The sequence below is a fragment of the Mustela erminea genome, chromosome 18 (assembly GCF_009829155.1).
Source record: "Mustela erminea isolate mMusErm1 chromosome 18, mMusErm1.Pri, whole genome shotgun sequence".
NCBI classification, from domain to species: domain Eukaryota; kingdom Metazoa; phylum Chordata; class Mammalia; order Carnivora; family Mustelidae; genus Mustela; species Mustela erminea.
Window position 1 is genome coordinate 41,609,359 of NC_045631.1, and position 26,156 is coordinate 41,635,514.

Sequence of the window (26,156 nt, forward strand, 5' to 3'; positions counted from 1 at the left end):
CCAGGGCGGGGGTGGGGACTGAGGACAGGAAGGGGGGGAGCCTGCTCCGGGAGGAGCGGGGGAAGGAGTTTGGCTGCGGCGACTCCCTCGCTCGTCCTCACTGCCGGCCGTCCCAGCTCCAGGCACCATGTTCCCCGCGGTGTCCCCCAGCCACACCTTCCCCCGGCTCCCCCTGCTGCAGTTGCTGCTGCTGCTGGTGCAGGCCGTGGGGAGGGGGCTGGGCCGTGCTAGCCCGTCCGGGGGCCCCCTGGAAGATGTAGTCATCGAGAGGTACCACATTCCCAAGACCTGTCCCCGGGAAGTGCAGATGGGAGATTTTGTGCGCTACCACTACAACGGCACTTTCGAGGATGGCAAGAAGTTTGACTCGAGGTAATGGGTTGGGTGCCCCCAGACTCGCCACCCCCCTTAGGGCCAGGCTCTCTTAATTCTGGGGATCCCTTGTAGCCCCTTAGGCTGTGTCCACATCCCCTACTCCATAGTCTTCTAACCCCTAACACAGCACCCTGGGAATGGGGACTCCCAGACCTCCATCTTCCCAAAGACATCCTTGCCCTGGATTTCAAGCCCTCGCCTCTCAAAGGACCCCAGTTTCTTTTAGAACAAGCTCCCCATTTCCCCCCCCAAGTGTTTGGTGATCTAGGTGAACTGCTCTGTTTACTCACCGGTGCTTTATTAAAGGCCTGGCAGGGAGGAGGTTCTGGTCCCCAGTGGTGGGGGGAAGGGCTTGGCCCTGGCTGCATGTGAATTCTCCAGGGGTCTCAGCCTGGGACCCCTGCCCTTTCTACCCAGCCTGAATCTCTTCTGGTTCCAGCCCCAGGGTCTAGCGCCTTTGTAACCGGAAAAGAAGCAGTAGAACCTCTCTGGAGGTGGTGGTCAGTTTGAGCAGTTAGCCCTGTAGAGCCAGGGAGCATTAGAGTACGACAGCACGATGGATCCAGGAGTGTAGGGCATAGCTCTGTGTAAGGACCCCAACTGTCTACGTGTCACATGGCCTGCCATTGACCTCCTGGGCTCCTTGGAGGGTTCTCTTACCCCTCTTTCGGGTCTCTCTGCACCCCCACCTTCCTCCATCTTAGCTCTACCAGACCGGGGCTGCCGCCCATCTTGCCAGCCTTGGCGTGTGAGAGATGGGCTTCTGGTCTGATTGGGCCTTTGATCGGCTCTGGCAAGCCACTTTTGTTGGTTGAGACAGGGCAGGACTGCACGCCAGGCTGGGTTAAACCTCGGGTCCCAGTCACACAGCATATCCCAAGAAGTCAATCCCACTTAGACTCCTTCCCAAAACACGCAACTCAGCCCATGGGAAATTAGTGGCCTTGGCTTTGGAAGGCAGGCAGTATACAGAGTAAGAACATGAACTCCAGAGTCCAAGACCCCAGACTCCTGTCCAGCCTGTGACCATGGACAAGGAATTTCTCTACTTGAAGCTTCATGTTCCTTATCTGAAAAATTGAGGTTAAAAACAATCTGGAAAATTAAGTCCTCCCTTCCTAAGACTGGTAACAGGGCTCAAGTAAGATGATGAATGAACACGAACTTCGCTCAGTGCCTACCGATCCGAAAGCCAGTTGAGGGCACGTTAATCTGGACTCTGGGGAGGACTGGGTGCTCTGATAGTTTTTAACTGGAAGAAATTTTGTGCAGGCTTGGGCCTCACAGCAGCACTGTGAAGGACTCAGCTCAGTGGGCAGAATGAGGTATGGCCTGTGGCCAAGAGCACAGCCCAAGTAGGGGAGGGGCAGGGAGCAGGCCATGACTTCCATGGTGGGACTCTGGGAGCCTGGCTGGTCCCAGTTTGTGCAGTGCTGAGCTTGGAAAACTTTCCTAACCCATGGTTCTTAACCCCTTGGATCAAAATAAAAATCTCTTGGGGCACCTGGTTGGCTCAGCTGGAAGAGTATGCAACTCTTGATCTTGAGGTCTTGAGTTCGAACGCCTTGTTGGAGTTAGAGATTACTAAAAAAATTAAATAAACTTAAAAAAAATGAAGTGACTTTAAAAAATTTTTTAAATAAAAATCTTGGGGCGCCTGGGTGGCTCAGTGGGTTACAGCCTCTGCCTTCAGCTCAGGTCATGATCCCAGGGTCCTGGGATCAAGCCCCACATCAGGCTCTCTGCTCAGCAGGGAGCCTGCTTCCCTTCCTCCCTCTCTCTCTCTGCCTTCCTCTCTGCCTACTTGTGATCTCTCTCTCTCTCTATCAAATAAATAAATAAAATCTTAAAATAAAATAAAAATCTCAGGGGGTTCGTTTGCCTTCAGCTCAAGTCATGATCCCAGGGTCCTGGGATCAAGCGTAGTGGGGAGCCTGCTTCTCCCTCTCCCTCAGCCTGTCACTCCCGCCTTGTGCTCCCTCTCTGTTAAATAAATAGGTGGAATCTTAAAAATAAATGAATAAGTAAATAAAGAAAAAAATCTCCCACCCTCCCTTAACTGGTGACAGATGCTGACTGGATCTATCATTCTGCTCTTCTTGTAATGTATGTAAATTAAATGTCAAATCACTATGTTGTACAACTGAAACTAATAATCATATTGTATGTCAATCATACTTCAATAAAACAATTAATAAATAAAAGTAAGAGAAAAACAAATAAAGGCCACAGCAATTTTAAAACAGGCCTTTCCGGGGCGCCTGGGTGGCTCAGCGGGTTAAGCCTCTGCTTTCGGCTCAGGTCATGATCTCAGGGTCCTGGGATCAAGCCCCATGTCGGGCTCTCTGCTCGGTGGGAAGCCTGCTTCTCCCTCTCTCTCTGCCTGCCTCTCTGCCTACTTGTGATCTCTCTCTCTCTCTGTCAAATAAATAAATAAAATATTTTTAAAATAAATAAATAAAAAAATAAAACAGGCCTTTCCCAAACTGGAAACCAATCCCTACCCTCCGTGAGCTCTGCTGCCTCCTCCTTTCCTTGGAAAATTGATGGTGTGGCAGCACGAACATGAACAAGGGACCTTGGGCAAGTCAGTTAGCCTCTCATCTCAAACTTCATCATGAGAAAAATGAAAACCCTAACGTCCAGTTCACAGGGGAAAGAAAGAAATAAAGGAAAGGAAAAGGCCAAGGATTTCATCTGGCTGGTTGTAAATGCTCAATGTGCCTCCTCCCCTTGGTGCCACACTTAGCCCTCCCTCTGCTGCACAGATACCCCGCCCCCACCCCCCCAACAGCCCCATCCACCCCCATCCCCCGTCCTAGGCACATAAAAGCCCCCAGCCTCCCTCAGGGGCTTCCCTGTGTAACTGGGGAGGGAGGCTCCGAAAGAAGACAGGACCTGTGGACGCACACCTGTGGAATGGGAGGGGGACTGAGTGTATGTGTGCCCTTGCGCAGAGGCCGCTGTACCCCAGCTGTTTCCTCCCTCCTCCAGCTATGACCGAAGCACCTTGGTGGCCATCGTGGTGGGCGTGGGGCGCCTCATCACCGGCATGGACCGGGGCCTCATGGGCATGTGTGTCAACGAGCGACGACGTCTCATTGTGCCCCCCCACCTGGGCTATGGCAGCATTGGTGTGGGTGAGAAGGGTTGGGGCCCAGGCATGGGGATGAAGGAGATCAGGAGGCAGCATTCTGGGACCCAAAACCAAAAAAACTGAAGCTCAGAGTGGGAGCGTGACTCGCCCAAGGTCACACTGCACAGGCAGTGGGAGTCGTGGCAGGTCTGAGACCAGAGTTTCTGTCTCCTCCTGCCCCTGGAGTGGGAGAACAGGAAATGACAGGGCCCTGGGTAGAATGGAAGCTTGACTGGGGAGAAGGGGAGCCAGGGTGGCGGGCGTAGGCAAGTGGGACTTTCAATGTCTATTCAACCCACCTTGCTGGAGCTGGTGCAACTGTGGCTCCGCCTTTGCCACCAGCTAAGGCTAGAGGGAGTCCTGGGGCCCGAGGGGCTGTGGCGTTTGGAGGGTTCCTGGAGGCTGCCCCAAATACAAGCTGTGGTTGTTGGACTCCCACAGCGGGGCTCATTCCCCCTGATGCCACCCTCTACTTCGATGTGGTCCTGCTGGATGTGTGGAACAAGGCAGACACTGTGCAGGTGAGCACCTTGCTGCACCCAGCCCACTGCCCCCGCACTGTCCAGGACAGCGACTTTGTCCGCTACCACTACAATGGCACCCTGCTGGACGGCACCGCCTTTGACACCAGGTAAGGGCTGGAGGGAGTCCTGGGGCCCTAGGGAATAGAGTATGATGGGGAAGGTGTCCAGGGCCCAGCCTGCCTCTCCCGTCTCCTGCAGCATCACCTCTACCTCATTCTCTGCAGCTACAGTAGGGACGGCACTTATGACACCTACGTTGGCTCTGGCTGGCTGATCAAGGGCATGGATCAGGGGCTGCTGGGCATGTGTCCTGGAGAGAGAAGGAAGATCATCATCCCTCCATTCCTGGCCTATGGCGAGAAAGGCTATGGTGAGGACAGACAGGGACTTGGGGATTCCCCAGAAGAGGGCTGCCACATACAGTTGTTCAGGTTGTGTACTGCACAAGGACACTCAGCCAAGGAGGCCCATAGAGATGAAATCTATCTTGGTGATGATCTCACTAAAAAAGGGTGCTTTATTCTGATTCACACGCATTCGATATGGGCTGGTGATGGTCTTGGGAAGATCCAGCTCATGCCTCACTTGGGAAGGGTCTCTGGAGAATAGAATTAGCATCTTTTTGCAAGGTGCTCACATAGGCTTTCCTGAATGGAGAAGGAGCTGTGGTTTGCTCTCCACTTGTATGGTTCAAGCCTATCCCTTCCCCAGGGACTGTGATCCCCCCGCAGGCCTCCCTGGTCTTCCACGTGCTCTTGATTGACGTCCACAACCCTAAGGACACTGTCCAGCTGGAGACGCTGGAGCTACCTCCTGGCTGCGTCCGGAGAGCGGTAGCTGGAGACTTCATGCGTTACCACTACAACGGGTCCCTGATGGATGGCACCTCCTTTGATTCCAGGTCCCTGGGACTCCTGAAGAGGGAAGGTGGGGACGGGGAGGAGGGAGGAGGAAGCTGAAGCAGGATCTGAGGACGGGGGCCCCCACAACCCCAACAGCAGCTAGGGGCTGCTCCGAGCTGCGGAGAAGAGGGGGTCAGGGTGCACTTCTGACTCCCTTGCTGACCCTCCCCACCTTACAGCTACTCCCGCAACCACACCTACAACACCTATGTGGGGCAGGGTTACATCATCCCCGGGATGGACCAGGGGCTGCAGGGCGCCTGCATAGGGGAGCGCCGGAGGATCACCATCCCCCCCCACCTGGCCTACGGGGAGAACGGAACTGGTAGGCATGCCCCTGTGCTCCCAGTCACCGCCTTATTCCTCTGCAGTCTGTTCCCTGACATCCCAGCCACTGCTCTGCCCCTCTCTCACCCGCCCACCTCCTGCCACACAGACTCCGTCCTTTCCTTCAGGGGCAACACCCCCCCCACCACTTCTCCCTTCCATCCTGGAGAAGGGCAGCAGACTCCTGAGTTTGGGGAGGCGGGGTGGTTATGGAAGAACAGAAACAGCGTAGTCCTAGGAAGCAAAGAGACGTGGACTTGTGCCCCAGCTTTGCTGGAAGCCTCAGTGTCCTCACCAGTAGAATGGGACTAATCACACTGACCAGCAGGGTAAGTTACTGGGAGATTGCAAGAGCTTGTGTATAAAGGGCTTTCTAACTGGCGTGGCCCTTCCTTCCCTGCCCCTCACCCTCCACAAGAGGGTATTAGAAGAATCGACCCTGGGGACAAATACTCCGTCCCATCCTGGCTTGAAAACACAGGACTGGGTAGGTCTAGGGGCCTCTGTGGAGGCCTGAGCAGCCCCTTCTGGATTCTAAGCCGATCCACTCCCCGTTTTGGCTCCAGGAGACAAGATCCCTGGCTCTGCTGTGCTGATCTTCGACGTCCACATCATTGACTTCCACAACCCTGCGGATCCCGTGGAAATCAAGATTCTGTCCCCGCCCCCGGAGACCTGCAATGAGACGGCCAAGCCTGGGGACTTTGTTCGCTACCACTACAACTGCTCCCTTCTGGATGGCACCAAGCTCTTCTCCTCGTGGGTCCGGGGCGGGGCCAGGGCTGGGCAGGTGGGTGGGCCCAGGTGCAGGGAGTCCTCCTGATCACCCCCAAGGGTACTTTTTCCCTAAGTTCCCGTCCAGCGAGCAAGTGTGGTGGGGGAGCTTGAGGAGCTGAGGTTCCTGCCTTGTGGGCTCAGGGAGGGTGAAGCCAGCCGTCTAGGGGAGCCGCTGGCTCCATTTGTGGAGCGGAAACCAAAGCAGGGGGCGATGAGCCCTCCAGGCCATGCTTTAGGGACAGTGGCTCCGTGAGGAGGGCATTCTCCCTCTGAACTGGGGGGGCCGGGGGTGGGGTGGGACGATGGGGTAACAGCTGGCCGGGGACAAGGATGGGCACTGACCCAGGAATCTGCTCTCCCCCCCAGCCACGACTACGGTGACCCCCAGGAGGCTACTCTGGGGGCCAACAAGGTGATTGAGGGCCTGGACACGGGCCTGCAGGGCATGTGTGTGGGAGAGAGGCGGCAGCTCGTGGTGCCCCCGCACCTGGCACACGGAGAGAGCGGAGGTGAGGGGCTGACTGTCCTTGGGGGCTGGCGGGGGGAGTGCAGGAATCCCTCCCAGGGGTTCTGCAAACATCCCATGTGCCCGGCACAGGGAAACTGAGGCCTCTGGGCTGGGGAGCTCCCAGGGCAAGGCTGCAAGTCGGGCCCAGCCCCGGCCTGATGGCGACGCCTTCCTTCTCCTCTTCTTCCTTCCCCGCCTCCAGCCCGGGGTGTCCCCGGCAGTGCGGTGCTGCTGTTCGAGGTGGAGCTGGTGTCCCGGGAGGAGGGGCTGCCCACAGGCTACCTGTTTGTGTGGCACGAGGACCCTCCTGTCAACCTGTTCGAAGGCCTGGACCTCAATAAGGATGGCGAGGTCCCCCCAGAGGAGGTGGGTGAGAAGTTCAGTCCTTCTAAGAACCAATCCCCCGCTGTCACCCCAGCACAAGCCACCATGTAGGTGGCATCGAGCAATGTAGTCCGTCTGCCATCCCATCTGCACCTGCTTCTGCCCCTGTGCCGGGTCCCTGTGCTTGAGCTCCCTTGTCCCTGCCTCTTCCTCATGTAGCCCATCCCCCCCACTGCCATCTGGCTCCTGGGACCCTTCCCCAGGCCACCCACGGCCGCTCAGATGAGACCCTCACTCCCTTCTCCTCTTGGCTCTCTGGGCTCCCAGTTCTCCACCTTCATCAAGGCTCAAGTCAGTGAGGGCAAAGGACGTCTCATGCCTGGGCAGGACCCAGAGAAAACCATAGCAGACATGTTTCAGAACCAGGACCGCAACCAGGATGGCAAGATCACTGTGGAGGAGCTCAAACTGAAGTCAGACGAAGACCAAGAGCGGGTCCACGAGGAGCTCTGAAGGGCGGGGGCCTGGGCCCGGGCCCAGATGCAAAGGCCCACTTCTGGGAGTTCAGTGGGCAGTGGGGCTGACTGGCATGATGTCTAGAAACATCTAAAACGTGGTCAGAGGAGACAACTCTGGTCTTCCCACCAGTCCCAGAGTAAAACCCACAGCACAGACCTCTACTCAGTTTTTCTCTTCTGACCCCAAACCCCTCCCTCACAAGTTTTGGAGTCACAAAGCCAAGCTGGCCATTGGCCGAGCCTGAGGGTTGAACAGGGCCATTGCTGGCGTGTCACCCATACCTCCCCTCCACGTCACCAGACACTGAACAAGGCTGAGCTTGTCATTCTTTCATTTCCCCATATTTCCCTTTTTTCCATACTTTTCCTTGCCATCCCCAGCCACCCCGCTCCTGGCCCTATTCCTGTGTCATGGCAGCTCCGCAGGAACATGAACCAGGACTGACCAGACTCTCAGCCTCTCTCTCTCAACTCTGGCTGGCATCTAGGGAGGGCAGCACCCCACCTGTCCCCTGCGTCCCCACACCTCCGCTGCCCACCCTCCACCAGGCCAGTAGGGGCTGGAGTGACCTTGGGGTGCAGCATTCAGGGCTGGGCTTGTCATTGCCTTTCACCCCTAAAGGCGGCTGCTTTCTCTAAGGGACAGAGAAGGGGAAGAATATGAAGGGGCAGGGGGGCGAGGATAACTGCTTGGATGGCTACGATATCCTTGGTTCAGGGCTGAGATAAACTTGGAAGAAGGGCTCACTTGGGGTGAGAGGGGGGTAGGCAGAGCTCTGCATATTCAAAACGCTAAATTGGTGTCGGATCCCTTTCTCCTTTACACCAAATAAAAGACTAAACCAAAGGCCTCAGGATGTGCTCTTTTTTTTTTTTTAATATTTTATTTATTTATTTGACAGACAGAGATCCCAAGTAGGCAGAGAGGCAGGCAGAGAGGAGGAAGCAGGCTCCCCGCGGAGCAGAGAGCCCGATGTGGGGTTCGATCCCAGGACCTGAGCCGAAGGCAGGGGCTTTAACCCACTGAGCCACCCAGGTGCCCCAGGATGTGCTCTTTCCATGCAGGGAAGCCTTTGGACCCAAACAGTGGGGAAGAAAGGGGCACAAAGTAGACACTCGAGATCCTGGATCTCCGCCTCCTGCCTCCTTTGGCCTTATCAGGGCCCTCTCCATGGAGAGGAACCCCCTAACTGCAGGAGGGAGGGTGGGGAGTGAGCATTCATACAGGGACCTCCTGGGGGAGGGGTGGAGAGATGATCCAGGTCTCCCGAATGTCCCAACTGAATGGAAAGATGAGGTCCCTGACCTCAAACATGACCCAAGAAACTCAAGAATTAAATTAAGCGGCTCAGGTCGGATTCATCTCTCACATGTAGATTTGTTCCAATGCTCAGCGAGCCCCGCCTCTCCCTGCTCCTGGCTGCCAGCCATCACCTCCGTCCTGATCCTCCCCCATCTGAAGCAAAGGTAACAGGGCCCCCATCTCCAGGGTCTTCAGGGAAGAGCTGCTCCAGCCAGCAGGCCAGCCACCTTCCCCTCTCCCGCCCAGCTAGAACAAAGATGACCTAAACCAGGAGGGGACAGGAGAGCAGGGGAGGCTTGGGAGACAGACTGATGGTCCTGGGCTCCCTGAACTGACCTGTCCCCCAGGAGCACCCACTTCTTGCTCAGGATCCTGAGACATGGCTTTTCCCCACGGCCAATCACAGATACTCCTGGCCCCAAAGCATCCCAAGGGGACCTCAGGGTCTGACTGTGGCTGCCGATGGGCCTCCGATGGTAGCCACAAGCTCCCCAGAAGCCAACAGGCCAGCTTGGAACCGGAGCCCACGCGCGGGTGTGAATGCGTGAAGCCCAAGAAACGCTACAGCTTTGGTCAGAATCACTGAAATCCTGGCGCTAGCTCCTAGCTATGGAGTTGGAGTAAGTTTCTGGTCTTTTCCAAGCCACCTGTAGATGGAAGCGACACCCGCTTTCAGGGCTCTCGTGAGGGAGGCACTGCCTTCCTTCCCCTACAGAGCTGCAGGGAACCGTGTCCCACAGCCAGGCACCCTCTGCGGGAGGAGCGGTGCGTCTCTGAGGGCACGCTGCAAAACGCCAGTGGAACTGGCTGCTTTACACCTTCAAAATGTGCCCTAGAGAGAATTCAGCTAGTTCTTGACCATCCAAGCCGACAGGGGAGGAAAGAAACTCAAAGGGCAGCCAGTGATGCGAGACGACGGAGCAGAAATCACTTCCGCTGTGTCAAGGACCAGCTTCTCCCTTCGGGTCCCACTGCAGGACCCTCCCCACCCCAAAGGCACCCATCTCCATGGCCCTGGGCCCACATAAGGAAGAGAAGACAGGGCAGGAGCCCAGGGCACAAGAGAAAATCTGCCTCCAAACGGATCCGTTTGGAGATCCATCAAGGAGCTCTGCACACCAGGCTAGCCAGGCCTGACGGACCCCCTCAACTCCACGTTTAACGGACACCTCAGCATCATGTGAAACCATCCCAGGTCAGGGTTTGGAAACACACCTTCCAGACCTGCCTACTCACCTTGGTCCCCAGACACATTTAGGGGGTGCTCAGAGGGTCTCGTGAGTGAACTTGGTGTTTGGTTTTATTTTTTTTAAGATTTTATTTTCTAAGTAGTCTGTACACCCCATGTAGGGCCCAAACCCATAACCCTGAGATCAAGAGTCACACGCCCCATCAACTAAGCCAGCCAGCCCTGCACCCCCCCAAATCAGAACAACTGTTTTCTCCTTTTTTTATTTTGATCTGTTTCACACATTAGATTTCTTTGAAGAACATCTTCCCGTGTTTAAAAAATTGGGGGAGAAAGAACCCCTGGATTAGATGGTCCCTAGGGCACTAATACCCTGTGGGTCCCGCTTTCACCTGGCTGACCCCCGCCCCCCCGGCAGGGGCTCCCCCACCAGCCCCACCCCCGAGAACACCACAGAGGACACTGGGGAAGGAGGAGGGAGAGGCCCAGGCTCAGCAGCTGCATCCCGGACTCCGCATGCACAGGGACATGCAGCGAGCAGCGCTCCCACAGGGCGACCTCCCGGTGAGGCTCCCCGCTCTCCAGCCCATGGTGCCGGCCCCCCAGCCGCCTTGCTGGCTCTCAGGAGCCCTGTGTCTCTCTCCAGTCCCCGCGGTGCAGGATGTGCTGCAGCAGCCCGTTGACCACATCCAGCGTCTCGTCCTTCTCCAACACGATGTCGTAGGAGTCCATGTAGCGCTCCCGCCGCTCTTCCACCTGCCCGGGGGAGGGGCAGAGAGTCCCCAGAACGCCCTGCCTTCGGCCTCTGCCTCTCAGGCACCCGGGGCAAGGGGCGGAGGGCATTCGAGCTGCAGCTCCCCAAGAACAGCTCTGGGACAGAGACCTGCCCTCTCGGCAACAGGCACAGGGCGCCACGATTAACCCTCGGGTCAGTGACAGAAAGACAGGACTGGGATTAAAATTTAAAAACCAGATGTGATTTCTAATGCATCTGGACCGAATTTTCACACGGGTCAAGCATTCTAGAGGTCCTCGGCACATGCTGGCTGGCTGTGGAGGGGGGATGCGCAAACTGGTGGCCTTCTAACTTGACACCATACTGAGCCCCTTCATGCTGATGGTGATCCCCGCCCCCCGCCTCTGGTTGGCCCCTGGTCTGTTCTTGTGTTTTCCTTCTCTGACTTATAAACCCACCTCCTGAATACTGACATCTTCCACCTCAGTCATGCCTTAAAGCTATGATTTAGGATTGTAATCAGCCCCCCACTTCCTACACTATCTACCACCGGTAGATGAACCTCCTTGACTCAGTTTCCCCATTTGTAAAACGAGGCATAAGAGTCACTATCTCAGAAGGCTGCCGTAAGGACTAAGTGGGTCAATATGACGGGTATGTGGTGAGCACCCAATAGTGTCTCTGAACTCCGCTGTCGCGCCATGTGCCCGACAGCTGTCATCGCTGTTTTCCCATGAGAATATAGTTCGTGCCACACCTCAGTGCCTCTATGACTTGACCTTGACCGGCACATAGAGGTGTTCGCCAGGCATTTAACAGGCATCGAAACAGAAGCACGCCACTGAGCTGGGAAGCCCTGGTCCCACACCTACCTTGTCATTTAAGAAGCCAATCTTGAGAATGTTCTCCACACCTGGCACCCCATCAGCCATCGTGAGGTCCCCCATGGAGTCTCCCAGCAGGAGGATGTTGGTTTTGCCCTGAAGCTGCTGGAAGTAGCCGGAGTTCTCACAAACGGAGCTGTTCTTGTTGTATGTATGTATGAGCTGGCCCTTAAATCCCTGGAGGAAACCCTAAGCAAGAGAGAGACAGAAGGGCTGCAGGGACCCTCTAGAGCCTGTTCTCTGGAGTCTCTGTCACAGAGGAAAGAGAATCCTGACAGCCAGAGAAATGCCAGAACCTCCTTGTAGTCCAAACTCAGGGCCTGCCAACTAGGTCCTGTAGCCAGAAGCAAACACTGTGGCCACTTTTTTTTTTTTTTTTTTTTTTTTTGCCACAGCAGAGTTGAGTAGTTGTGACAGATCAGAGCCCATCATCCCACAAAATCTAAAGTAGGTACTACCAGGCCTTTTACAACAAAAAGTGTGTAACCCCTGATTTAAAAACTCACAAGGACCCTCAGACATGACCGATCAGCCACTCTGGCGGGAGCACGAAGCCGTGACACAGGCACTGTTCAGGCCACATGTGTGTTTGCCCTTGGTGGTGGGCGCAGCCTCGCCCCAGGTGAACGGAGCAGCGGCCCAGCAGTTGGTGTGAGGGGAAGAAGTCAGAGCCTCGGTCTGGCTCCAGGAAAACAAGTCAAAGTCTAAGCCCTGGAGTACCCAGGATGGCCTGGGACACTGACATGGGGCCTGGCTGAACCCTAAATTAGGTACCCCAGTGAGCTGTCAAACACCAAAGGGTGAGTCCTTCAGAGGTAACTGTCTTTAGTGGGCATGAAGAAACAAGTAAAGGCCTGAGGGCAAGAAGCCAGCAAGAGTTCCCTCCCTTTCCTCCCCAAGTCAGGGTTCAGGGTTTCAGCTGCTGGCGGTTCCCACCCCTCCACCCTCCCAGCCTAAAGGAGATCAGGCTCACGTCTTCGTCAAAGTCCATGTAGTTAGACACGATGTGGATGTTGGGGTGGAACACCTTCATCTGCCGGATAATCTCCTCCAGGATGTCACCAATGCCCGCGGAGAAGATGAAAAGGGGAATGTTGTTCTGGTAGAGGGTGTTGAAGAACGTCTTGTATCCCTCCCTGAAAAGAGACAGATGGACTCTGCAATGGCACTGCCTCTGCTCCTGGTCTTTACTTCCTACTTAGGTGATGTATTTTTAAATTTTTCATTTTCAAAGATTTATTTGGGGCGCCTGTGTGGCTCAGATGGTTGAATGTCTGCCTTCTGCTCGGGTCATGATCTCCAGGTCCTAAAATCGAGCCCCACGTCAGGCTCCCAGCTCGGTGGGGAGTCTGCTTCTCCCTCTCCCTCTGCCCTTCCCCCTGTTTGTGCCCCGTCTGTCTGTCTCTCTCTCTCAAATGAATAAACAAAAGATTTTTTTAAAGTATTTTTATTCGGGTGCCTGGGTGGCTCAATGGGTTAAGCCTCTGCCTTTGGCTCAGGTCATGATATCAGGGTCCTGAGATCGGGCCCCACACTGGGCTCTCTGCTCAGCGGAGAGCCTGCTTCCCGCCCACCCCGCCTGTCTCTCTGCTTACTTGTGATCTCTCTCTGTCCACCAAATAAATAAAATCTTGGGAAAGAAAAGTATTTTTAATACTAGCTTTAAAAAATTATTTATTTGGGGCGCCTGGGTGGCTCAGTGGGTTAAAGCCTCTGCCTTCGGCTCAGGTCATGATCCTAGGGTTCTGGGATCGAGCCCCGAGTTGGGCTCTCTGCTCAGCGGGGAGTGTGCTTCCTCTTTTCTCTCTGCCTGCCTCTCTGCCTACTTGTGATCTGTCAAATAAATAAAATCTTAAAAATATATATATTTATTTAAGAGAGAGTGTGGGTGTGGAGGGAAGGGAGAGGGAGAAAGAGTCTTAAGCAGGCTCCCCACTGAGCACAGAGCCCGACATGGGGCTCCATCCCAGGATCCTGAGATCATGACCTGAGTCGAAATCAAGAGTCAGATGCTTAACTGACTGAGCCACACAGGTGCCTCTAAATTTTTCTTTTTAGAAACATTTTATTATTTTATTTTTTAAAGATTTTATTTATTTGAGAGAGAGAGCATGCGCATGAGCAGAGGAAGGGACAGAGGGAGAAGGACCAGCAGATTCCCCTCCGAGCTGGAAGCCCAAGGCGGGGCTTGTGTAGACACACAGACACACAGACACACACACAGACACAAACACACACACAGGAATACTACTCAGTCATCAAAAAGAATGAAATCTTGCCATGTGCAATGACATGTATGGAACTAGAGGGTATTACGCAAAGCGAAATAAGTCTATCAGAGAAAGATAATTATCATATGATCTCACTCATATACGGAATTTAAGAAACAAGGCAGAGGATCATAGGGGAAGAAAGGAAAAAAATAAAACAAGATGAAACCATAGAGGGAGACAAACCATAGAGACTCTTAACCTCAGGAAACAAACTGAGAGTTGCTGGAGGAGAGGGAGGTGGGGGGATGGGGTGGCTGGGTGATGGACACTGGGGAGGGGGTGTGTTGTGGTGAGCACTGTGTATTGTGTAAGACTGATGAATCGCAGACCTGTATCCCTGAAACAAATAGCACATTATATGTTAATTAAAAAAAAAAAAGAAGAAAGAAAGAACATGGCAGCAGAGAGAGTAGCACTAGGAATGCCGCTGATGATCAAGGATCCTAGGCCAGTCAACTCCCATGTCTGGTTTAATCCAGAACACCAGGCATCACGGTGACCCCAAAGTCTTTTCACCACTGGAGAAAAAGAGCTAGACGCTGTTCGTTCCAGGAGATGAAGCCTTGGTCATATTCCTATTACCTCCACTAGTAGCAGACAGCTTCCTAGGAAGCACTCACAGGTGAGAAATCCTTTAGCTGTATTCAGAGAGGAAAAGCAAGGCCTTCTTCACATCAGCCACTTACGGTGTCTGTCTCTTCTTATTCCCCTAGCAACTAACTCCCCTCCACTCCTTCCCAGCCTCTTTTTGGGAGCAAGCCAGTTTCCAATGTTTCCCAGAGCAAGCCACTTACCTAAGCATTGCATTGGACTCTTTAACCACCTGGGCAATCTGAGCCTTCTGAATCTTCTGTTGGCAAAGGAGATCGTGTGCTTTGGTCCACCTAGAAGCAGACGCCCCAAAAAAGCCCAAATTCCAATCACTAAGTAGGAAAATTATCCTTTCCCTTTTTAGGGCCAAGTCCCCTCTGGAAAGATTAATGGAGGCCTCATCCTTTTCTACCAAGCCACTTCCTGAAGGACTCCGGCTGGCCTTAAAAGGAAGAGGGTGAGGAAGCCGAACCACAGCCACAGGAACAAGAACTGGGTGGGCTAACCGCTGAAGTCCAAGCCCTCCTGAAACCCTCCCTTGGTGACCCCATGTTCTGGAGAACCAGGGCTCTGTCCCCTATAGGCTATGCTGGTTCCTATAGGAAAGTTATCTCCCTGCAGCGTGCAGTCCCCCAAACCCAGGGGCTTCTCCCTCCTTCCAAGGATTCTCAGTGGGCCCCCACTCCAGCAGCAGCCACAAGTAGCCCCTCTGGGGCTGGACGGTTGGTTCTAATAGGGGGCCAGGGCAATTCAGTAAGGTAAGGGGGCCTGCCACCTCATTCAAGCTCAGGAAAAACATACCCCTCTCCCGGACCCATCCATCATGGGGGCCAGGAGCGGTTCAAAACCACCGTCACTCACCATTCCACCATGTGAGGTAACTTCTCTTTGATGGTCCGGTGCGGGTCGATCTCAATTGGGTAATAGTGGTGAAGGAGCGCTTTGAGCTGGGACATCCAAATGAAGAGAAAAGCCGTTAGCCCACATCAAGTTTTCCCCAGCGAAGGCCCACAGCTGAGTGTGAGGAAATAATCACCTAGAAGAGGCAACTCTGTGTTAGGGAGTGATGGACCTGCTGAGCTGGTCAGCCCTACATCCGCACCCTGAGGTGAGGTGAGGGTGAGGTCTAAGAATCCACAAAGACCTTTTGCTCTCAGGTGAGAAGTTACTAGATTTTGTTGTTATTCTCTAGCTCAGTCGACAGGGCTTAACCGGTAAGAAAGGATTAAAGCTGAATTTCCCCAAATGGGGTCCACATTCTCAGGGGGTACGCAAAGTCACTTTAGGAGGCCATGGATACACACTTTTCATTTTAGTAGTTTTGGATTCCTTTTAATGCATATTAAGAAAAAAAAAAACTAGCGCATCATATTCATGCTCTCACAAAGATTGTTTCTTTTCTAATTGCACTCAGATTTTTTTTAAAGGTTTTATTTATTTGACAGAGAGAGACAGAGAGAGCACAAGCAGGGGGAGCAGCAGGGAGAGGGAGAGGGAGAAGCAGACTCCCCACTGAGCAGGGAGCCCTCTTCGGGGCTCGATCCCAGGATCCTGGGACCACGACCTGAGCCGAAGGCAGATGCTCAATTGACTGAGTCACCCAGACTCCCCACATTCAGATTTTTAATAGTGACCCAACTTTAAGTAAAATATGTATTACTGGCCACTCTAACAGATATGGCAAAAATCATGAAAGTGGAAGTAGAAAAATCACGGAAGTGGGTTTGGGAGCCAGCATGTCGGTGGATAACGATCATAGAACCAACATCAGGACAATCAGTTCACCGGCTCCTGTGTGCACCTCTCTTATTAAGATCTCCTTCCATGTCTGGGGAGACCGCATCTGGGACCACGAGTCACACAGGCCAGTCAGTAACAGCACCCAATAAAAACGGGAACTGGTCGGGCAAAAGAATTTTAACTTTAACATATGCCCAGTCTCAGAATATTATGAGATCAATGTGGAGTCCCTGACCATGGGTCCAAAAGAGAGTTAAAGGCAAAGAGCACACACTGACAAAGGGAGAAAACTCCTAAAATGTATTGAGATTTTCAATGTGTGCGTTTTGGGGGGAGTGTGAGAATATTTTTCTAAAAAGCGTAAGAGAATTCAACAGAATATACTTTTTTAAAAAGAAAAAGGGCTTCATGCATAAACTTTGCTTTGTGATTTTTTTCGGGAGCTCATCAACGCCCAGAATCTTAGTTTGCCTTCATTTTGTTATCCTAGAGCAGGCACCCAACCTGTTGTCTTACTTATGGGTGCAGCTTTCTGGAAGCTGGTAAGACATGTATGTGAGGGACCACTAAAAGTGACTTACCAAAAGCAACTGACTAGGTCTGGAGCCAGAATTTACGTTAAGCTAAAAGTGCATCTCCAGAAAGATGGGTTTTAGAAATATAAGGTGCATCTACAATTTGTTGCCCATCTTAATAACAAGTAACCATGACAGAGTATTGGAAAAGCTGATCAAGATGACAGACTGACAGACTGCTTAAAATGTAATTTAGTGAATTTCATAAGGAAGTGAAACTAAATGATACAGCTCTTCAGCAGAAAGAGCTCAGCAAACTACAGAGAAATGTACAGCCAGCAGGGCTCTCCTCTGGCAAAGAGGCCAGAATGTGGAACAAAGTAAAATGAACTCCAAGGCTGCATGATTTATATATAATATTTGTATGCATCTCATGGAAGTGGGCGTTATCATATAGTGACATTAATTCAGAAGTCTTTCTTGATACTTGTTACCTTGCCAAAAAAATTATATATTTTTAAAAAGACTTATCTATTTTAGAGAGAGAGAGGTGGGGGGAGGGTGCACAGGGGGAGTGTCAGAGGGAGAGGGAAAGAATCTCAAGCAAACTCCCTGCTCAGCAGGCTTAATCCCAGATCCCACCACCCTGAGCCAAAACCAAGAGTCAGATGCTCAACCCACTGAACCACCCAGGTGCCCCCCCCACCCCAATTACATTATTAAAGAAACAGCATAATGTAGTGAAAAGAGTTTGGGACAGTATTAGATCTATGGGAAAACCAAGCTCTCTGTGTCTTGCCTGTATGACCCTTGAAGGAGTTGCTTATCCTCTTCAAGCCTGTTTTCTCATCTGTTAAATGGAGATAATAGTGGTTCTATCCACCCCTTGGAGTTGCTGGAGGGTTAAACAGCAAATATTGAAGTCTCTTGTAAACTCTATAACTCGCAGAATGCATAACATCCATATGCTAACCACCAATTGTCACATGTCTTGAACAAAAAGGAAACACTGCCCCAGTCTATGAGACTAGGTCCACCTGAACATAAGAACAATTTTTTTAAAATATTAATCTTCCAAGGTCTCTACCCTGGAATCTTTGGTGCTAACCGAGACCTATCTCAAGTAGAACATGACAGCCATCTCTGAACAAAGAAGGGGCTGTAACCCACCTCATTTTGGCACTCCTCACTGATGATCTTGCTGTTATCCAGAATGTCTGCAAACACACAAAACTCCTTTCATTTGCCACTCAGAAGCCACCATCTTGTCAAGCCCCAAAAAGCAAGCTAGTATGTGACTTACTGTAAGAAGAAGGGCATCGCTTTCCATTATATGCAAACCTGCTCAAGGTCATGTCAAAATCAGAGATGACCTAAAATGCAAAAAAGAGATGCTATCCATACAGATGCCTTATGGTGTGGCCCTGCCCGGGCAGGAGAAGATTATGAAAGGCAAACCAGCTCAGTATCCAGCCAGTAGGCAAAGCCCTGCAGGAGTTAGGAAGGGGTTGGGAGGGGGGAGGGAGAACTAATCCTAGTTAGTAGCAGCCTGCTATGCCTGAGGACGCCCAGACTCTTGGAGGTCGCTGGCAGGGTGGGGACTGAAGAATCAAGACCCTCTCTGACTCTTAGCCTTGCCATCTCATTGCCTTGGGTCCCTCCCAAGGTGACCCATCACATCTGCAACTTCCTGGGGAGCCCGCTGACCCGGCTAGTGTGGAAACAAGGCCCCAGGGCCTGGTGCTGGGTGCCTTCTACCTAGTAAGAGGAAGCAGACGCTGGTCATGACCGACAAATTTGAAATGTCGGTTTTCCGGCAGGTGGACTCTAACCCAGCGCAATCAGGTGGAGCAACCGGTTCGCCCTCCGGCCGCTGGCCATTTGTAGGGGCTCAGGGCCGGCAGCGTCCGCGGCAGCGCGGGCAGGCCCCTTGGGCCGGTCACCTCCCCAGCCGCCCCACGTCGCCCCCGCCGTACCTGCAAGCGGTCTCCCCCGCCTCTGCGGAGGGCGCCCACGATCTCCTGCACCCGCCCGGGCTGCCGCATCAGGACCGTGGCCTTCATCAGGGTGCTCACCTGTCCCGAGACCCGAGAGAAGCGCTGACCCCGGCACCGCGCTGGGCCCAGGGGGAGCCCGGCGCCGGCTCCGCAGCCCTGCGAGGCAGGGCCGGGGCGCGCGAGGCGCACAGGGGGGCTCCGGGCCAGACCCGGGCGCCTACTGGCCGAGGTGGCGCGGCGGGGCCCAGGCGGCCAGCTGGGAGCCTCGGAGCGCCCCGGGGATCGGAGCCCGCCCCACGTCGGACGCTTCCTCCCGCCTCACCTCCTCCGCCATGGCGCTCGCGGCCGGGACGACGGCGCCGGGACAACGACCTCCCCGCGCCCGCACTGCGCAGGCGTCGCCCGCCGCAAGGAGGCCGGGGAACAGCGGGCGGGGGACCGGGTGGCGGGCGGGGCCAGGAGAGGGCGGCGCCCGCGCTGGGCAAGACCCCGAGTGCCGGCTCTGTGTTGAGCAGGGTGAGGGTCCCAAGAGTTGGGGTTACCGGGTGCCACCGTCGACAGCAAAAGTACTGGCTTGGGGCGCCTGGGTGGCTCAGTGGGTTAAGCCACTGCCTTCGGCTCAGGTCATGATCCCAGAGTTCTGGGATCGAGTCCCGCGTCGGGCTCTCTGCTCAGCAGGGAGCCTGCTTCCCCCTCTCTCTCTGCGTGCCTCTCTGCCTACTTGTGATCGCTCTCTGTCAAATAAATAAATAAATTCTTTAAAAAAAAAAAAAAAGTACTGGCCAGAGGGGTCATTTCCAGACGCAAACTTTGCAAAACACAAAAGCCGCAGGCAGGGAGGGGGTATGGAAAACATTCAGAAGGGGTTTAACCGGGCCCACTTCTCATCACAGAAGACAATGAGCGACTAACACAAGTCCGCAGGGCAGGAAGGCCCTGGACAGCTCGGCCAGCGTGAGCTCTAATCAGCTTCCCTTCCTTCTGCCTCCTCTGACTTGGTTTCGCTGAATTCAGTGTCTGGGGAGCCAAGTGCCCAGCAGTGGAAGAAGGTCTAGATGATGCTACACAGATACAGAACTGGGCACCTGAAGTGGGCAACAGGAGCTAGAATGGATTAAAACTCTTATATGGCGTTGGTGGTCACAGTCCTACTCCAGATTCAAGGGCTTGGAAGGTGTGGGTGATCTTCAGCCTGAATGGTGGGGGAGGGGGGAAGGAAGGAGGACAGAGACAGGAGAGAGTTCCAGAACCTGAGGCCACAATCCTGAGAGTGATCTCACTGCGGGCCCAGGATTCTGGAACTTGGGCTGCCTGATGGGCCCTATATGAAAGATGTAGTAGGGAAAAGGAGCGACAGCAGGCTAAAGGGGCCCCCCACAACCCTCCCCAACACCCTAGGAGAGCAGCCTCTCTCCGCTGGTCCCAGGGTGCCATGGAGATGGAGAGCGCGGCGGCCTCCACACGTTTCCACCAGCCTCACATGGAGAGGAAGATGAGTGCGATGACCTGTGAGATCTTCAACGAGCTTAGGCTAGAGGGCAAGCTCTGCGACGTGGTCATCAAGGTCAATGGCTTTGAGTTCAATGCCCACAAGAACATCCTCTGTAGCTGCAGTTCCTACTTTAGGTATAACAGGGTTGCCAAACTAAGCCAAAGGGGGACTTGGGCTCATTCTGAGACATTTTGGTTCATTTCATGTATCCCACCCCATCATCTTAAGTTAGGGACACTGTCAAAATTCTGAGCTCCCCTAGCCTGGCTCCTTTGTCTTCTGAAGAGGCACGCCTATGGCCGGAGCCTCCTCTCTGCTTTCCAACTGGATTTCAGCCAACTCTTAGTGGGCCAGGTGCTTTTTTCCTTTGATTCTCACCCAAACTAATCTTTGGGAAGGTTGGACACCCATCCTGGATTTCCCACTTAAACCTAGAGGACAGTGCTGCCGACCCTTGTGCCCCCATCCCAGTAGAGACTCTCTCAAACAGGGTGATGAATTGACAAGGATTGAGCAGATGGGAAGGAGGATGCGGGAAGGCCCAAGGAAGTGTTTGTCAGAAGATAAAGGGAGTTTGGGCCACAAGCACTGGGACCCAGGAAGCAGCAGAGCTATTTTGTTCATGAGCTGAAAATGTTTGAGTTCTTAGTTCCAATGAACTAAGAACACATGATACATGTGTTCCATCTGTTGCTAAAAACTCTCATTTCCTTTAGACCTACAACAGGGTCTACAAAAGACCAGATAGTGAATATTTTAAGGCTTACTGGCCATACAAGCCTCTGTCACAATGACTGCCCTCTGCCTTTATAGTGGGAAAGCAGTCATAGACAATACTAAATGAGAGGGCATGGCTGTGTTCCAATAAAAATGATTTATGGGTGCTGAAATTTGAATTTATTATAATCTCCAGGTGCTGCAAAACCTCCCCACTTAAAAATGTAAAAAAAGGGTGTCTGGGTGGCTCAGTCAGTTAAGTGGTTAAATTCTTGATTTCAGCTCAGGTCATGATCTCAGGGTCCTGAGATCAAGTGCCGTGTTGGGCTCCAAGTTAGGCATGGAGCCTGCTTAAGATTATCTCCCTTTCCCTCTGTTCCTGCCCCCCAACCCCACCCCTCCCCAACTCTCTCTCTCTAAAAAAAAGGGGGTGGGGCTCCTGGTTTGCTCAGTGGGTTAAAGCCTCTGCCTTCGGCTCAGGTCATGAACCCAGGATCCTGGGATCAAGCCCCGAATCGGGCTCTCTGCTCAGCGGGGAGCCTGCTTCCCTTCCTCTCTCTCTGTCTGCCTCTCTGCCTACTTGTGATCTCTGTCTGTCAAATAAATAAATAAAATCTTTAAAAATAAATAATTCAAAAAAATTAAAAAAAAATTTTTTTTTTAAAGTAGAAAACATTCTTAGCTTGTAGGTGGTACAAAAATAAGAGGTGGACCAAATCTGGCCCAGAGGCTGTAGGTTTGCAGACCCCTGCTCTAGGGAAGAATCTCATTTCCAAGCCCATATTCTTGTAAACCACCTGGAAAAAAGAGGAAAAACTTGTCAGGGCAGTTTCTTCTGTCCTGTTCAACACCTAAAAAAGTACGTAGCTATACAGTAGAAGCCCAATAAATAGTTCTGGAATAGTACACTGTCAATAATTATTTATTGAGTGCCTATTTTATGACAGGCACTATTGGGGTACTAGAAATAAAACACTGAGTAAAGAGACAAACGTTTGTTTTCTCATGAAGTTTACCTCCTAGTAGGAGGAATAGGCATTCAACAAATAAAAAAAAATAGCAGATCACAAGTGCTAGGTGGAAAAAAGGAAGGTAGGGAGATTTTATTTATTTTTAAAGATTTTATTTATGAGAGAGAGAGAGCGCACACCCAAGCGTGGTTGGGGGCAGGCGAAGGGAGAAGCAGACTCCCCTCTGAGCAGAGAGCCCAATGCAGGACTCGCTCTCAGGACCCTGGGATCATGACCTGAGCAGAAAGCAGATGCTTAACCAACTGAGCCACCCAGGCGCCCCAGGTAGGGAGATTTTAAATAGAAAGGTGGTGATTTTATATAGGATGGTTTGCTGACAAAGTGACATTTGAACAAAGACTTTAAGGGGGATGTGGGAGTGAGAAATACGGAGATCCGCAGCAGGGAGCCTTCCAGGCAGAGAACACTGCAGGTACAAGAGGACCAAAAATGAAACACCTCTGGTGTATTCAAGGAAAGCAAGGCTGGTGGGACTGGCATGGAATGAGGGGGACAGTGGGAGGAAGTGACCAGAGAGGTATTACTGGTCTAGATCTCAGAGGACTTTTGTACTCCCTGGCAAGCACTTTGTATTCTACTCTGAGCAAGAAAGGTTTTGGGTGGAAGGGTACATAAACTCATAAGGTGGTTGGGGTATGACTGTAAGTCCTGGCAGCATCAAGGGCAGAAGCAGGGGTATCCATTAGAGGGTTACTCCCATCTAGCCTGGAGATGGTGGGGGCTTGGACCAAGGAGGTGGCAGTCAGAGGTGAGGAGTGATCAGACTCTGGGTGCATGCTGGTTGAACAGTACTTATTAAAAAACCATCTTGCTCAAGTTTAATTTTCTTAAGCAAGATCGAGATAGAAGACATCTAGGTCTTATTCCTGGCTCTAGGTCTTATTCCCGGCTCTAGATCCCAATTTTTCCACCCACAAAATAGGGAAAAGTTCTACTTTTCATGAGGATAAGGAGAGTGACCAAAGTCAAAGTTCTTGGCAAGGTTCTCTTGCCCATTGTATAAGATGCAGAGTCTGCCTGCCCCCTTCCCTTCCTCATGCCTATTTATTTCTAACATACTCACTGTGCACTGTTTGGGCAATGTCCAAACTCTCCTCGACGAAAGACAGTGGGAGAACCTGTTAAACTGGAGAGAAATGTTTCAGTGGCTGCTAGTTTCTTTCTTTTTTCCAGAGCTTTGTTTACAAGTGGCTGGAACAACACTGAAAAGAAGGTATACAACATTCCTGGCATTTCCCCTGACATGATGAAGCTAATTATTGAATATGCATACACCCGGACCGTCCCTATCACACCGGACAATGTGGAGAAGCTGCTGGCTGCTGCAGACCAATTTAACATCATGGGTATTGTCAGGGGTTGCTGTGAGTTCCTCAAGTCGGAGCTGTGTTTGGATAACTGTATCGGCATCTGCAAGTTCACGGACTACTACTACTGTCCAGAGCTGAGGCAGAAGGCCTACATGTTTATACTGCACAACTTTGAGGAGATGGTGAAAGTCTCGGCCGAGTTTTTAGAGCTCTCAGTCACTGAACTGAAGGATATCATTGAGAAAGATGAGCTCAACGTCAAACAAGAAGACGCTGTATTTGAGGCCATTTTAAAATGGATTTCTCATGACCCCCAAAATAGGAAGCAGCATATTTCAGTTTTGCTTCCCAAGGTCAAGTTTAGTTATTTTTTGTGGGATGCTTAATTGCTCATGTTTGGTTCATTTATCCCGGAGGGACTGTGCGAAGAGCCACATTCAGCTGCTTGGCAGATTCTGGGGCTGTATTCACATACACTTATATAGAAGGCTACTATTCTGTGGAATTTTGCAGGGTTTTTTTCTTTCTCGACAGTGCTAGCTTCTTCTACCTCATTTATATTCTTTGACCAAAATTCTCCCTGGCAGTGGGGGAAGGAGATGGCAAGGCCTTCAAAAGAATTCTAAAGGGTCTTCCTTTCACCCATTTTTATTCTGTGAGTTTCCCCAAACCCCAGGTAGAAGTGGGATAGACACCAAACTGTATTATGTATAATTATAGCCATTTGGTGCTAATCTGTGTTATTTTATACAGAGAAACATAGATGTTCAATGACTGAACAATCACCACAGCTTTCTCTGGTCTGATAGTACTGCCCGGGGCCCAGGAAGGGGCTAGCTCTGTGAACACTTGAGGTCCCTTCTATCTAGCTCATTCTCAGCATCCAAATGTATACCCCCTCCGCAAAACTGTGAGCTGTAAATTTCAAGCTGTATTTAACTGTGAGCTGTAAGTTTCAAACACAAAATATGACCTTGCTGCCATGCAAAGGCAGACTGTAAGCAGGGAGATTCGGAGATGGGTTTTCCAGGTACCCTCACCTCATCTCACTTTCTGTATTTCTTTCTTAGGTTCGCCTGGCCCTAATGCATGCTGAGTACTTCATGAACAACGTGAAGATGAACGACTATGTCAAAGACAGTGAGGAATGCAAGCCAGTCATCATCAATGCCCTAAAGGCCATGTATGACCTCAACATGAATGGACCCTCTAATTCTGACTTCACCAACCCACTCACCAGGCCCCGCCTGCCCTATGCCATCCTATTTGCAATTGGTGGCTGGAGTGGTGGGAGCCCCACCAATGCCATTGAGGCATACGATGCTCGGGCAGACAGATGGGTGAATGTCACTTGTGAGGAAGAGAGTCCCCGTGCCTACCACGGGGCAGCCTATTTGAAAGGCTACGTTTATATCATTGGGGGGTTCGATAGTGTAGACTATTTCAATAGCGTTAAGCGTTTTGACCCGGTCAAGAAAACGTGGCATCAGGTGGCCCCGATGCACTCCCGACGTTGCTACGTCAGTGTGACAGTCCTCAGCAATTTTATTTACGCCATGGGAGGATTTGACGGCTATGTGCGTCTGAACACTGCTGAACGTTACGAGCCCGAGACCAACCAGTGGACGCTCATCGCCCCGATGCATGAGCAGAGGAGTGACGCGAGTGCCACGACACTCTACGGGAAGGTAGGACTGGAGGGGGGAAAGAACGCGTCCAGAAGAATGTTCTTCTTTGTTTTGGGGGGGCAGGTGGAAAATAGAAGGGGCAGCACTCACTCTGCAGGACTAACTCCGTCCTTAAACGACGAAGTGGCCCTTTGTAACTGTCCTTTAACATTTTACTCATTAAAAAGTGGCCCTTTGTAACTATCCTTTAACATTTTACTCATTAAAAAGCGATGTATGCACACACAGGAGAAAGAATGATCGTACAGGCTGGCATCAGAAGGGTTCCCTCATCACTGCCACATACACACCCTTTCTTTCCACTCCCCAGTGGTGACGATTTCAGTTACCTTGCGCCTCTCTCCACACAGGTCTACATATGTGGCGGTTTTAACGGAAACGAGTGTCTGTTCACAGCCGAAGTGTACAACACTGAGAGTAATCAGTGGACAGTCATAGCACCCATGAGAAGCAGGAGGAGTGGAATAGGTGTAATTGCTTATGGAGAGCATGTATATGCGGTGAGTTTATCTCGTATCACACCAAAACGATAACCCTAGCTTTTTTGTTCGCAAATAGGTTTACACTGCTGGTAAGCATTTGAAAAGCATTTTTTTTCCCTGTGGAAAATAGTGGAAAGAGGGAGGTATGAAATCACTGGTTCTCCACCCCCACCCCCAATGGTGGGCTCTTCCTTGGTGCACAGAAGCCATGGCTAACAGTCAACCGTGTTTCCCTTGCTGTCCATAGGTAGGTGGCTTTGATGGAGCAAATCGACTTAGGAGTGCAGAAGCCTACAGCCCAGTGGCTAATACTTGGCGCACAATCCCCACTATGTTTAATCCTCGGAGCAATTTTGGCATCGAGGTGGTAGACGACCTCTTGTTTGTGGTGGGCGGCTTTAATGGCTTCACTACCACCTTTAATGTGGAGTGCTATGACGAAAAGACGGACGAGTGGTATGACGCCCATGACATGAGCATCTACCGCAGCGCTCTGAGCTGCTGTGTGGTGCCGGGGCTGGCCAACGTCGGGGAATATGCGGCTAGACGGGACAACTTCACGGGATTAGCACTGCGAGATGAAGTCAAGTACTCCGCTTCGACAAGTACCCTACCTGTATGAGCTGCTTCATTTAGCTAATAAAAAGTCTAAGCAATAAGAATTACTTCTTTTTTTAAATAAATGCAGTGTTTAAACTTGTAAGAGTACTTGAAAATGTTCAACTTAAGGGAGCCAAGGGTTGGATGAACGAGGGAGTAAGAGGGAAGGGAGAAAGCATTTACAACCAACGGTGCAGCATTAAAAAAGAAAAATCAC

The 26,156-nt window shown here is 52.0% G+C and overlaps 3 protein-coding genes across 3 annotated transcripts; 2 read left to right on the plus strand and 1 right to left on the minus strand.

Moving 5' to 3' along the window:
- Positions 1–43: 43 nt before the first annotated feature.
- FKBP10 (FKBP prolyl isomerase 10) lies at positions 44–7,462 on the plus strand. Its single transcript, XM_032321052.1, has 10 exons — positions 44–372; positions 3,370–3,515; positions 3,953–4,142; positions 4,260–4,405; positions 4,747–4,936; positions 5,117–5,262; positions 5,831–6,023; positions 6,408–6,550; positions 6,752–6,915; positions 7,201–7,462. The coding sequence occupies exons 1-10, from the start codon at positions 128–130 to the stop codon at positions 7,384–7,386; spliced, it is 1,749 nt and encodes a 582-aa protein (XP_032176943.1). The 5' UTR covers positions 44–127; the 3' UTR covers positions 7,387–7,462.
- Positions 7,463–10,132: 2,670 nt separating this feature from the next.
- On the minus strand, positions 10,133–18,953 carry NT5C3B (5'-nucleotidase, cytosolic IIIB). Its single transcript, XM_032321053.1, has 9 exons — positions 18,942–18,953; positions 18,599–18,697; positions 17,926–17,995; positions 17,793–17,839; positions 15,229–15,314; positions 14,571–14,660; positions 12,477–12,639; positions 11,492–11,692; positions 10,133–10,639 (listed from the first exon to the last, which is right to left on the minus strand). The coding sequence occupies exons 1-9, from the start codon at positions 18,951–18,953 to the stop codon at positions 10,505–10,507; spliced, it is 903 nt and encodes a 300-aa protein (XP_032176944.1). The 3' UTR covers positions 10,133–10,504.
- Positions 18,954–19,904: 951 nt separating this feature from the next.
- Positions 19,905–26,019, plus strand: KLHL10 (kelch like family member 10). The gene is made up of 5 exons (XM_032321166.1): positions 19,905–20,245; positions 23,033–23,522; positions 24,240–24,857; positions 25,208–25,357; positions 25,587–26,019. The coding sequence occupies exons 1-5, from the start codon at positions 20,052–20,054 to the stop codon at positions 25,959–25,961; spliced, it is 1,827 nt and encodes a 608-aa protein (XP_032177057.1). The 5' UTR covers positions 19,905–20,051; the 3' UTR covers positions 25,962–26,019.
- Positions 26,020–26,156: the final 137 nt, after the last annotated feature.